Source organism: Sardina pilchardus, chromosome 4, assembly GCF_963854185.1.
Source record: "Sardina pilchardus chromosome 4, fSarPil1.1, whole genome shotgun sequence".
Lineage (NCBI taxonomy): Eukaryota > Metazoa > Chordata > Actinopteri > Clupeiformes > Clupeidae > Sardina > Sardina pilchardus.
In genome coordinates this window covers 14,895,442-14,909,113 of record NC_084997.1, presented here as the reverse complement: position 1 = coordinate 14,909,113, position 13,672 = coordinate 14,895,442, and the positions used below count along the sequence as shown (strand labels likewise).

The 13,672-nt window shown below is 42.5% G+C and overlaps 1 protein-coding gene across 4 annotated transcripts in view; it reads right to left on the bottom strand.

Annotated features, from left to right (window-relative positions):
* The window catches only part of kdm6a (lysine (K)-specific demethylase 6A), a 70,557-nt gene that overhangs the window by 54,508 nt on the left and 2,377 nt on the right, over window positions 1-13,672 (bottom strand). For all 4 annotated transcript variants that reach the window (XM_062534291.1, XM_062534293.1, XM_062534292.1 and 1 more), the window contains exons 3-4: window positions 9,669-9,777; window positions 6,421-6,470 (exon numbers count right to left, since the gene is read on the bottom strand). In XM_062534291.1, coding sequence (XP_062390275.1) covers window positions 6,421-6,470; window positions 9,669-9,777 — 159 coding nt within the window. The remainder of the gene's footprint in view (window positions 1-6,420; window positions 6,471-9,668; window positions 9,778-13,672) is intronic.

Genomic DNA, 13,672 nt, shown 5'->3' with positions numbered 1-13,672 from the left:
GCATTTTGAAACCTTGCATAGATGAATGCAGGGAAATTCCCAACATCTTTTTTTTGTTTGTTTGTTTTTTTAAAATGGGCAATTAGACCATCAACTTGATCATAGTAACCATAGGCCAGAGAAAAAAAAAAAAGTCTGCAATTATATTTAGTAGACCTATATTTTTAGAAATCAATACCACCCCTCCCCCTCCCCCCAGACACACACACACACAAACGAAACTCAGCTGATCTCTTGTGATATCAATCATGTAGGATGGTGCTCGCAGCCAGACCGAGAAAACCATCGAAAGTTTTTCGACTGCCGTTTTTCACGTCAACAGGCCGGGCCCACGCTAACCGAAAAACCTCTGCGGCTTTCGCACGACCGCTGCTACACCACGGAACTCCGTCCCATTGATCAGGGCTGAGCAGGCCGCCATCAGGCTCTATGCCACGGCACAGCCGCGGTGGGACAGTTGGTGGGTGGGACATGCTTTGGCAGAAACACTTCATCGAATGCCTGAGGGTGTAGCTTGAACGACGAGAGGACATTCTGTTAAGACCTCGTCTAATCGGCCACACGGTCGGGCTCAACCCCCAAACAAACTTATACACGAACACACACACAAAAAAAAAGCTTTCTGCTTCCTGTTGGCCTACATGGGGACTTATATTCATGGCCAACATCAAGGTTATATTGGATCGCGTGAGTGCAGCATCACGAAAGCTGGAGAAAAGACAGAGTGAAAGAAGAAGAAAAGACCGAAAAAGAAAAGTAGAGGGGAAAAAAAAAAAAACTAAACTAAAAACTGAAGGAGAGCGAACGTGGTGTGGTAAACGACAAGTGCCAGGGCCTTGTGGTGACTGTTCCTTGTCTTTCGCTGCCTTCAAAGAGATTGGCCTCCTCTGAAGTTGCACAGGGAGAACAGAGGAGAGAAGAGAAGGGTGGAAGGCCACAAAGGGAGCCATGAGAACATGCACCAGTGTGGACACCACATAAAGCACACAAAAGCAAATAAAAGCCAGAAAGCCTGAAAGCCTGGCAATAAAAGCCAGAGCTTGTCATTGTTATAATTATGACCACACAAATATCCATGTGTAGAGGTGGGACGTGTGTGTGTGTGTGTGTGTGTGTGTGTGTGTGTGTGTGTGTGTGTGTGTGTGTGTGTGTGTGTGTGTGTGTGTGTGTGTGGTGGGGGGGGGGGGGGGGAGGAAGGGGACTGCCATGGATATTTTGTTAGAACAAAATAGAAAGAGACCTGCCTGCCTGACACAGACACAGACACACTTCAATCATGCATTTGCTGCAAAGGGGCAAATGAAACATGACAAGGGTGGAAGGAATGACAGATTCAGGAGGATGTGGGCTATACACACACACAGTTAACGCACGGCTTGTTGTGGTCCATAATCATTCTCATGCACTAGCACACAGCCAGTCATACATCTTGTTTTTCCAGTAATGAGGGTGCACAACTGACATGGGAAATTTAATCAGGGAACAAATAATTCTACTCTGACAACAGATCAATCAAGCCCCCAACACTACCCCACCACACACACACACACACACACACACACATCCTGTTGGATGATATGGGTGCGGGGGGGGGGGGGGTTGGGTGGTTGCTAGCCTGACAGCTGCTGTGAGGAATGGCCCTAGCATGCTGGCGGCAAGAAGACGACATTTGGCGACGGCAAATGCTTTTTGGGGTTCGTCACAGAGACCGCCACGTTTCTTTCCATCTCGAGACCGTTCAAAAGTAAGTCCGTCAAGACAGACAGACAGACAGACAGACAGACAGACAGACAGACAGACAGACAGACAGACAGAGACACACAAACACCATTTCTAATGCACAATTGGGATTAGCTCCAAGTTTCACCAAGCCTCTGTTGGTTTTCTGATGTCACGCCCTTCACTGGGTAGGATTATGTGATAGTCGTGGCCACTGCTGCCCTGAGTGTGCCAGAGTGAGGCCTTCAGTTGTTCCTTTCAACAGACCGATCCGCATGTGTTCCCTTAATAAAGTTTGTGTCCAGTGACTCCACAGATTCCAAATTCAATTATTTGTACTTGCATAATCAAATAACTTGTATATCTAATGCACCAAAACACAGCTATCTGAGGGAATAGAGTAAATTAGAATTGAGAATAACTGCGGGCCGTAGTTTTTGAGACACACACACACACACTCTGTTGGTTTGCAGAGAAGTATTGTGTGCATAGAATGTGACTAAGGAGTCTATATTGTCAGTATGTAGTATGGTGGGTATATGTGTGTGTATGTGTGTATTCATGCATGTGTGTGCGCATGTTTGTCCTAGTGAGCCAGCTCGAGAGCTGGACTGTGCAGCCTGGAGCTGACACTAACTAGGCTGACACGGGGACAAGGTCCTGTAAGGATGCAGACAGCCATGACAGCAATTGCTGGTGATTTCCATGCCTCAAAAGAGCAGTGCCCCCGAGAAGGAGATCAAGAGAAGGAGCCCAAGCCGTGGAAATGCAGGAAGAGAGCAGAAGAGAGAGAGAGAGAGAGAGGGAGAGAGAGAGAGAGTGAGAGAGAAAGAGAGGGAGTGAGACTGACAGACAGATAGAAAACAACTGTCTAGGGGAAAGATGTGAAATAAGAACGGAGACAGTGGGTCTGGAGTTGTGCTGGAGGACAGAGGAGTAACACAGGAGCTCCAGAGAAGGGAGAAAAGGCACGGTGACAGAAAGGAAGATAAAGTGAAGGAAAAAAGAAAAAAAGAAAGTGACTGTGTGGGGGGAGAGAGAGAGAGAGAGAGAGAGAGAGAGAGAGAGAGAGAGAGAGAGAGAGACAGAGAGAAAGAGAGAGAGAATAAAAAAAGTGGAGGACAGAGGGCAAGAGGAAGACCGATAAAGACCAAGACAGAGAGAGTACACAGAGGGAGAGAGGTGAAATACTACCAGCAGCTGCCCACTACAACAGCTTGGGAAAAAGAAGAAAGGAAAAAACTGTTGGACGACAGGTTTGCAGAACTGAGGCTCTTCACAGCCAGCTAAAAGGCATCAGGAGTAAGACCATGACCGGCAGGCCAAACAAACACAAAACATCTTCACCATCATATCTATGCAAGTGTGTGTGTGTGTGTGTGTGTGTGTGTGTGTGTGTGTGTAAGTGAGGGAGGGTGAGCTATGCATGCAGGCATGTTCTCACACTCACTCACACACACACCCCTGTGACAAAAGTAAAAGTCTGAGCCCCAAAGACACAGGAAAAGGGGGGGGGGGGGCGCAACAAGACGGGGGTGCGATTAGCCTGTGGTCATTAAAATACAGGGTGTATGCGTGTTGGAGGGAGCTGCTGAGAGCTAGGTGCAAATGTGGGAAGGCAGGTGTGAACTTGTGTGCGTGCGTACGTACGTGAGTGCATGTTTACCACACTTGATTTTTTAATTGGACACGCAGTCACACCACTCAATCCTGGGAACAGTCTTATCAGCACAATAAAAACGTGGCTCTGTGATGAGTGATTATTATATCAGCTTAGTGCTGGGCGGTATACCGGTTCACACCGAATACCGGTGTATATTTTCGTTATGATATGAATTTTTAATATACCGCCATACCGGTGTATTTGATTACACTGTGGGCGGAATGCTGCGTCGCGCGTCATTGTTTCAGACGGGACCCTTTTCAGTGTTGCGCTTCTAAACACGCATGGTGAAAGTAAACAGTGGAGCCTGTAGCACAAGACACCTCACGTTTTCCCTTTAATTATGATGCTGAAGGCTTAATTTTTCCTTTGGTACGGGATTTATTCACGGGTGTTGCACAGAATACCTTAAATTGTTCCCCTAGTTAAAGAAAAGCGTTACTGGTCTTAATAACCTACATTGAAAGCGATTTTCCAGTAGGCAAAAAAAAGATTGTTCACCGCTGTAACTAGCTAGCTGGCTAGTAGGCGAACCCACCGAACACAGGAAAGCTTTATGATCTTATAATTCATTTTACCTTAATAACATTCGCTGAAATTATCCAAGTAGAAAGTAAAGCATGTTACAGACATGAACTGAACAATACTAGCTGGTTAGTTAGTCATGATCTTGACTGTCATCAGTGCATTGAAACGAACTTTTGTGTTTACATTTTGCTTAGCGAACCGTAACATGAAAGGCTAACAAGACATCCACGTGAATTCTGTAAACGTTAGCCTACCACTAACGTTATGTGTAGAGCACACAATAACAGCACGGCATGATTTTGATGGGCCTACTTGACAGAGTAGGCATATTAGCAGAGCAGTCTCTTCACTTAGTCACACTTGTTTTATATTTCCTTTTTATATTTACTTGAAAACAGTGTACTTGGGCTTGAACTAGTATTTGCACTATTTTTTGTGTAGGTTTGTGCAATTTGCATAGTGAAAGTTCTGTATTTTGACTGCAATTGCCCATTAGAATCATGAGTGCCTCTTTGTAAACAGCATCATGGCCATGCAACCTGTAATACTACTAGTGTGGAATTATTCTACAATATTCACTCATCATGACAGTAAAATAGGCCATCCTAAGTCAATCTACTGCAGTAATTCCTTGGTCAACCCATAGAAAATGTTGTGAACACCTGATTATGCATGGAAAAAAAAATACCGTCATATACCGTGAAACCGTCAGAATTTTTAAAAATACCGTGATATAAATTTTTGGCCATACCGCCCAGCACTATATCAGCTATTCATCATCTAGTACTGCTTTCTGAAGTGATGATCAGGGGACCAACTACAGCCAAGTCCCAACACTGCTAGTCTAGCACAATGTGATGGCGCAACATGTCAGGATGCTTGTGGAGGTTTGAGCACTACCAGAGGTGCCTGATCACACATGTAGTTCATTCAACTGGCCCATATGGTTAACTAGGCCATTGACATTGTACATAGAGGTTTACCACAGACCTAACTAACTTATTAGGCAGCTAGCCTTCTGTACAAGAAAAAAGAGGAAATTTCCAGATCTATGTTTACATTTATTCGTTGTATAGATGTTTTCATCCAAAGTGACTTTCATATGTCAAGTCTATTACAAGGGACGACATTGTCCCTGGAGAAACTCAGAGTTAAGTGCCTTGCTCAAGGGCCCGGGAAGCCGGGAATTGAAACAACATTTCAGGCTACTGCATGCTAGCCCAGCACCTTAACCACTACGGCACCACCACCCAGCCTACCCACCCAGATTTCTATGTGGAGTTACTAAGAGGAGACAAGTTGGTGAGAGGTGACATGTTGGAAAATTCTTTCCCATCTTTCTCCTAGACAGTTGCTTTCAATCTGTTGGTCCTAACCTTAAGCGGCGGCGAGTTCAGAGTTCCCCACTCAAAGTGAAATGTAAAATTCCATGACTTTCCCCTGAATTTTCTATATAATGAATGATAGGCTACAGAAAAAAGATTTCCAGGCACATCAAGAGTCAACAATCTTTTACAGTTTTAGAGTAGGAGATGAATTAAATAAACAAAGTTAAGTAGGGAGTAAAGCTAATAACCAGATATACACCAATTCTGAGTGGAAACATATTTGGATTAACACATTGCCATTTTAAACTGCTCAACAAAATTCCCTGGAATTCCATGACTTTGACCCAAAAATTTTAAAAAAAATCACTGACATTCCATGTCTGAAATAGACTTTCCAGAAATTCCATGACCCGTGGGAACCCTGCGAGTTGTGCCATTCAGCAGGCCTTCACTGATCACGTGGCTATTACTCCCTGGTTATGGACACCATCTAAAACGTTGACTTCAAGGTGTGGATTTGAATGGAGTTTCTCCTAAAGGGCTCAAACAAGCTGTGCCTTTACACGTCTAATGACTTCATCGGGATGAAATGAAGCGTTGAGAAATATTTAAAAAAATCTCTCCCTCACTGAATCAGTAACAGACTTGTCCACTGTGGCAGCATGGCTGCTTGGGACCCAGAACTGTCACACCCTATAAGCCTCAGTGCTCCACCGGCTCCCCCACTGTCAGACGTCTTCATCCAAGTATTCAAATGGGCCAAACTGTCCTAATGTAAGCTAATAAAATACTGCCCCCCGCCCCTCAACACGCAAAAAAGAAAAACAACCACCATATATGGTGTTGTGTTAATTAAAACTATTTAATTAATAATATTTAAAAAATTGCTTCCGGAAATTTAAGCTTCAAGGTTTAATCGTGTAGTCCCTCAATAATACCCTTCAAGTGTAAGTGGTCCCTAAAGGGTCTGTGAGAATTAATCAAACTGAACCTCCATCAAGCTTGCCCAAAACTGAAGTCCCCAATCTGGTCTTCCCCCTACATAAGCACCATCGCAGCGCATCCACCTGTTCTTATACAACTGGCAGAATCACAACACAGTGATGTCACTGACTGTTCTGGAGCTGAACAGAACCCTCATGGTTGGGCATTCATTCTGATGGGAATGGGAGAACAACTCACCTTCCAGTAGTCAGACTGTAAACTGTAGTACCTCTGGTATGCAGATAATGCTGGAAGAGAATGAGAGGAGAGTTAGTGTGGTGCAAGACATCAAAACAACAATGTGGTCCATGTCAACACAGTGCACATGAGTTAGTGACCCAAGTACAGAAGTACTGCAGCCCAAATCTTAGACAGACCATCCGCATTGAATGTGATCAGATTCAGTCTACCTGTCCGTATTGACAGTCTTAGCCACATTTTTTTATTTCTTGTTTGTTCAACAAGCCTTGAACTAACTGCTAGTTCCCTCCTTCCAGTGAAAGGGTAAAAGTATGTTCTCCACATAAGGCGTCAATTTTGATTGCCTTATGATCCAACACCATGTGTTCTCCAAAGCTAAACTATTTTAGACTTAACAGTTTCACAAAAAACAGTTCTATGAACTTGGAACTGGAGGCCCCAGCCCTTGAACTGAACGGTTCCAAAAGGCTTTTTTCTGGATGCAAACGCACCACAAATAAGAACGCCAAAATGACGTAATGCATAGATTAGGCCAATGAAGCACTCACTGGACCAAAACACTGCACATATACTTGTTTGGCTTTGCCCCTAGATTTTTTCAAGAGTGAGAAATGGGAACTGCACAATCACACACATACACGCACAAAAAAACAACAACAAAAACACCACCACGCTATTTAGACGGCCATGCCTTTTATGTAGCCTACTACAACACTGCCATGTCTGCTAAATATTCATTTAGCAAATCATCTTACGATATCTAAGCTCTTATTTCCACGACCCTCTATCGAGACAAAACAATGCTTCAGAGGAAGATGTTGGTGGTTGATTCATTGATATTGCTGTTTCAAGTCGATTTAAATATAGCATTGCAAAAGAGAATTAAATAAGCTGCAAGGAGCACACATAGTCTGTCAATGACAGGCTGGCCTGGGGCAGGCAAAAGAGCATGTCAGCTAAGTTAGTTGTTCACTGTCACTGGCCAATCAGCTCAGCTCACCTGTGATGCTGATTGGTTGAAGCCAAGCCTGCGTGGCTACTATAATAAAGACGGCGCTCATAACGATGTAATACATGTTTTGGGTGAAACTGGCTTTTCTGGGCAATATATATGAAACTTGGCACATAAGAAAGTCCATGTTAATATTTTGTACAAACGATGAAACCTCAAGAAATCAGACAGCATTCTCGCCTAAATGGTACACTTGGAAACACAAGCTTTGAGAGCCCCTGCATTAAAGTACCAACTCAAGTCAAAATGGACAAAACAGACCTCAGAAATTCGTGGCCTATCTGTGGTAGTGCAATGCCAGGTGATCCGGTTTTGCATCAGCATGTCAGAGGCGCCACTCTGCCCAGATCAGTGAATTAATTAAGTAGCAGAGCTAGGTATATATTAGAACTATTTGTTCACTTATTGGTGTGCAGAATCATTTCATAATCTTTTTTTTTTTCCCCGTCGAGGCACACTTTACATGTATGAGTCACAAAAGAGTCAAAAATAAATAAATAAAAATAAAACTACACTCCACATCTCACTGAAGGCTAACACACCCTCAAACCAAAGGTCTACATGAGTATTTTTGCAAATTGAAAACAATTTATCTACCTCCATCGATCTATCGGAGACTTTTCTCAGAAGTCGTCGTCCCCCCCCCCCCCCCCCGCCCAACTCACACTGGCACAGAAATATAAGCGCTCCGAGTAAATGAAACTTGTGATAGTTAGATAAGCTCAAGTCACACGAAAACCATGCACGCGATTATATTAGACAGCAAAAGATGCAACACAGACTACAAATCTTGCTAAATTTATGTTATCTCTATCAACTCTTTCTTAGTACAAATGAAAATGCTACGCTTTAGGGGAAATAGTGTATATTTGGGGTTATTTTGATGCCATCCATGGAGACTATGCTAGACGGAAACCTGGTTTAGAAACACTGTGTTGAATGACCACACAATCATAAGTGCGTTTAGAATATAGTCAAACTAGCATGTTCCTGGACCTGGCTAGCATCAGAAAACCCCAATGTATTGTGCATTCAGTCGCACCTAGTTACATGTAGCATGCATTGATCTGTAATTTTACTGCGCATCATAGGGCTTAAGTGGGTATTTCAATAAGGCCGGCATATTTAGTCAATTAGGCAGATTTATTTTCATAGATTGTTTTAAATTTCCCGATTTTGATGCAGAATCTTATTACGCTAGCATTGCAAAGCAACCATCATTTTCCCCTGCCCTGGTGGACCCAGACGATCTAAGTGACAAGTGAACTCTATAAATGCCTTTTCCTCTGATAAACCCACTTTCCTCTCCAGTTTTAAAATGCACCACAAACGATAGCAAAAGCTATGCTTGCAGTGCTGTCTAGGAGGGACATGTTCTTCAGACAGACAGCTCCCATTGTTCACTGGTACACTTTGCTAACAAAAAGACAAAAAAAAAAAATCCAGAGAGGATGTGATCACAAAAGCCTTTCAGGCAAAACTTAGGACCACGTACAAACCAAGAGGGAAAAAAGGGGCTTTGGAATGGATGGAAGGATGCAAATTGAATCCAGTTTTTATTCCCCAATGTAAATACTTCCCAGAAGAACCATTCAGCTACATTTCAGACAAAATCCAAAGCAAGTCAATGACACTTTCAATATAGTTTTCTAATACAAAAACACAGAGGGGGGAAATACAACCTGGATGGGCTGATGACTGATCTAAAGAGACTTGAAAATTACCAACTACTCTTGCTTCTACTGATGTGTATGCAAACAGGTTAAAATTCACAGAAACACCCATATGGGCAGGAATTCAGTACATAAGTGCATAGTCTGCTCTAAACAGCCATTCATTCTATGTAATTCAGTAGTACACATTGAAGGGGATACATTGTTTCAGGGCTTGTGTTCATAGAGATATGACAATGGTCAAGGAGTTAACATGTTCCTGCTGCAGGGTCATAACAGCCTTACACTACAGGGAATAATCAACATGGTGAACTGGAAATTGGAGTCTAAAGGAACAAACACAGAGAATTGTACATGACCATGACTGCTGATGCAACATGGCCCGTCACATCTGGCATGCCACCCGTTTAAAAACACTTCTGTGGAAAAATACACCGTGTCGCTGGAAAAGGTCAAAAAGTTTCAGGAGGATTTCAGTGCCTACAGGCTTTGACAACAACTCACTAGTTATAGAAAGTAATCCGCCCCACCAGGTGCTGTTCTATGTATCTGAAACTCACCTTTTGGGTAATCCTCTAGTAGGAGGTTGAAGTGACCTAGCTGGCAAAACAACTCTGGATCAACCTTGCCTTCAGCTTTCAAGATGAGAGAATCATAGCAGCGAACAGCCTGAATAGGAAAAAAACAAACACATACAATGATCAGCAATGAGGAGTCATTTCCTACTACATAATCAGTTAAGAGTTTCACTGAAGACTAGTTTAGATGTTGACAAATCATTTTGGATGACAAATTGAACCTCCAACAAAAACATCTAAAACAGATTATTTTTGCTTGTATCCATATTGTAATAATTTTGCTAGTATCCATCGGATTTACAAATGTTTTATCATTTTTGAAAGCCAAGTGAAAAATGTTCAAGTGCACTAGAGCAATGCTATTGATTGCCATCTGGAAAACATGCAGTGAATTACAGCCTCTGAATTTCTGAGGATGATACCATTTCCAGAAGAAGCCTTACATATGAAATCAAAACTCTCTCTCAGAAAACATAAAAACAAAAACAACTTTTCATTCTCTTTTAAAAACTTTGATTCAATCAATTGCTTCAACAGAATCATCAAATTCTACTGCTTAACCACTTGCAACATGAGCATATGTCTGAGCTATTGAAGTTTTAAAGGAAAAGAAACACGCCAAAACAACCAGATTAACAACAATTAATTTGCACAAATTTACGGATTTGTCATTTTCACTGCAGAGGCGTAGCTACACACGGTCCCCTCCACTGGCAGACTTGACAGTCAAAGCAGAGGGAGACCAGCCTTATTCCATGAAGAATGCTTTTCAATGAGCACACAGGTCCAGCAGTCACCGATTCCACTGAAATGTAATACATTCAAATGAGGACGGGCGAGTTCAAATAAAGGTCACTGGACCAGGGAGGATCCGTGCGTTCCACCCCTCTGCTCTTAGCCACGTGGTCGGTCATCCTGACTTTCCAGTGTGCAGGCATTACTCCTTGCACACAAACATGAGTGAACACTAATGGAAGTCACAACAAGGCCAAACAACTGTTACAAAGATTATCATACTGGGCAAGAGAGACCAGTTCTGTTATGGTTCCTTAGAAAAAAAAAAAACACTTTTTCCACTTTTCGGACGACGACGGCATTTGGACAATAGGTTTGTGAAACAGCTGGAGATACCGAAATAACTGAGGCATTTGCAAATACCAGCGAAGAACGGTCTTTTGAGTCATCCTAAGGCAACTCTAAATCGAAATATCAAAGCAAGACAAAAAGGACCTCCACAATAGTCGTCAGTTCACTTAAATCAGGCTATTCCAAAGACTGAACGTGGTTAAGGAATATGGCTGGAGGTTTTCAAGGCATAGGGCTTCAGTGGCTTAAAGATAGAGCCCTTAAAGCAAAGCAAAAAAAAGAAAGCCAAAAAGAAATATCACTGGCAGTAGAGATGGTTGGATTGTACTCCTGCAGATAAAAGCTATTTGCAGACACATCTTTCCAGAACTAATGTATAACAAAAAGGTATATAATGCAGGCTAGTACTACAATTCTACACCATCCACCACCAACCTGGGAAACAAATACAGAACACAAGCATAGCAGACCAGACTGAAGCCAGAGAGGTGACCAGTGAACCACACATACACACACGCGTGTGCACACACGGACCATCAAAGCTTCCAGCTGGATTTCACGAGTCAAGCATGGATGCCTTCTGTCAGCGCATGACAGACCAGTTCCACCATGCTCTCGGGATGGAGAGGGAAAAAGGAAAAGTAGGCGGAGGATTGCATGCACATGGGATATGGGTTCAAATGAAGGAGAAAATTTGAGATGTTTTAAAAAAAATAATAATAAAAAAAATACCGAAGCAAAACAAAATCCTGAAGGGGTTCAGAAGTATTCCCTGTGTGCACTCCCCAGAACTAGAGACAGTGTGACAGTCTTCACTAAACACAAGCACACATACAGAGGCTCACGCCTCCTGTTAAACAATGGCCCTCTCCATAATTCTTCTCACCAAAGTCATCCTGTCTGCTTGTACAGCGCCTGAGCAAGAAATGCAACTAGAGTGCAATACACTGCAATTACTGGACCGGCCATGCTTTCTAAGATAATTCTTTATGTCCATCTCTCCCCTGTCAATTTGGAAAGTTTCCAGAGTGTTATGACGTTGTTACTACAGTATGTCCTTCATTGGCTTTTGTGTGGGCACCATACTCCATATCTAAGGTGAAGCATTCTATGATATGTTGGAATGTATGGAATTCTTATGGAATGTTGGCAGAGGGCCATCTACCCTGAGCAGCTGTGCAGACCGTCCACAAAATGATATAGATGATAACACACGCCTTAATTTACAAAAGGTGGTGGAGTGTTTCAGAAAAATGTTTTAAGAGCGTTTTTTTCCATTTCCATTCACATTTATTAATTCAGCAGACACTTTTCATCCAAAGTGACTTATGAGTGTCAATTCTATAACAAATGACTACATTGTCCCCGGAGCAACTCGCGGTTAAGTGCCTTGCTCAAGGGCACAAAGGTGGTATCCGGGACTTGTACCCTACACTTTTCAGGCTACTGCACACTAGCCCAGCTCCTTAACCACTATGCTACTACCGCCCCATTAAGGGAAAATAATGCAATAGTGCCATAAGCTGTGTTCCACTGGAGAAGGGAGCTTCACAGAATAATGGCTTACAGCACATCTTCATATGAGGAAGAAAAAGGCCTTAAAATCCTGATATTTGCAAGATCCAGTCAACATATAATCAATGTCATTAAATCTCAATGCTTCTGTCCAGTCCTTGGTAACATGTTTCAAAGCACTAGGCCATATGACTGACAACGCAAGGGTAAGAACTTGGAACACTGGCTTTTTTTTTTATTTGGTTAATCTCTCTTTAAAGAAAAATTATGAGATGTAATATTTAAGGCTACAATCTGACAACCTTGCAAAACATCAACAGTGTGGGTTATCAGTCCAGTCAAAAAAACAGACATTTATATAGACAGGCCAACAAAATCCACCATATAAGGGGATGCCATGGAGACAGCTCTGTTATTTTGGCACTTCATAATTTAGAGCCTTCGTTATAAATGTGTTTTCAGGACAACTGTTGAGGTCAAAAACGTAACTTATTCAACAGTTAACCAAAATGTCAAACTTTGCACCAACTCTGCTCTTGAAGAGTGTGTGTGTGTGTGTGTGTGTGTGTGTGTGTGTGTGTGGCTTGCTGGTGATCCAACAAATGCCAATGCATATGATGGCACATGAAATAGCACTTAAACATTTATTCCTCCAAAAAAGAAATCATGCATGCCTAGATTCTGCAAAAAGTGTGTGTATATGACTGAAGGGGGTCAGACAAATATCAGTTTGAGTTATCCCTTGAGGAGCTGTGTACTTGTACACTTGATAACCATGTTCCCACATATCTTTCAGTGCCATTTCTGCAAGCCTTTTTTGATAACCTCAGCATCACCTGCATAACCAAGACATCACCTGCTTGGACTAATCTACCAGATAACAGCTCCACAAAAATCTACTCCCATCAATTTACAATTTCAATACACGATGTAGGCCCTAAAAGTATGCATCAAGGGGAAACATTGAAGTTATGAACAGAGAGGGACAGGTAAACATGTACAAGAGCACTTGAGAATCCATGACCCATGAAACACTGAACGATCACTCATTTCACAGGCATCCACAAAGCATGTGAATTGATTTCCTTTCTCAATTTGGTGCATACCCCACAAAATCCTGCATTCGTCTCCAATACCATGATGATATGAAATGATATGAAAAGAGACTGACAGTCCCTGTTACTACAAAACGATCCAAACGGCTCAAAACTTTTCCGTCTCGCCGTAAAGGCGAGTGGGGATAGTATTGTTCGCGCATTGTCGGCCAGCAACGCTATCTACAGGTTGGATTCAGAGATCTACATAACGGGAAGGTGTCTTGCTCGTCCTGAACGGAATAACACCCAGTTCATATTCCCGTGCAAGTGTACACCAGTGAATAAACA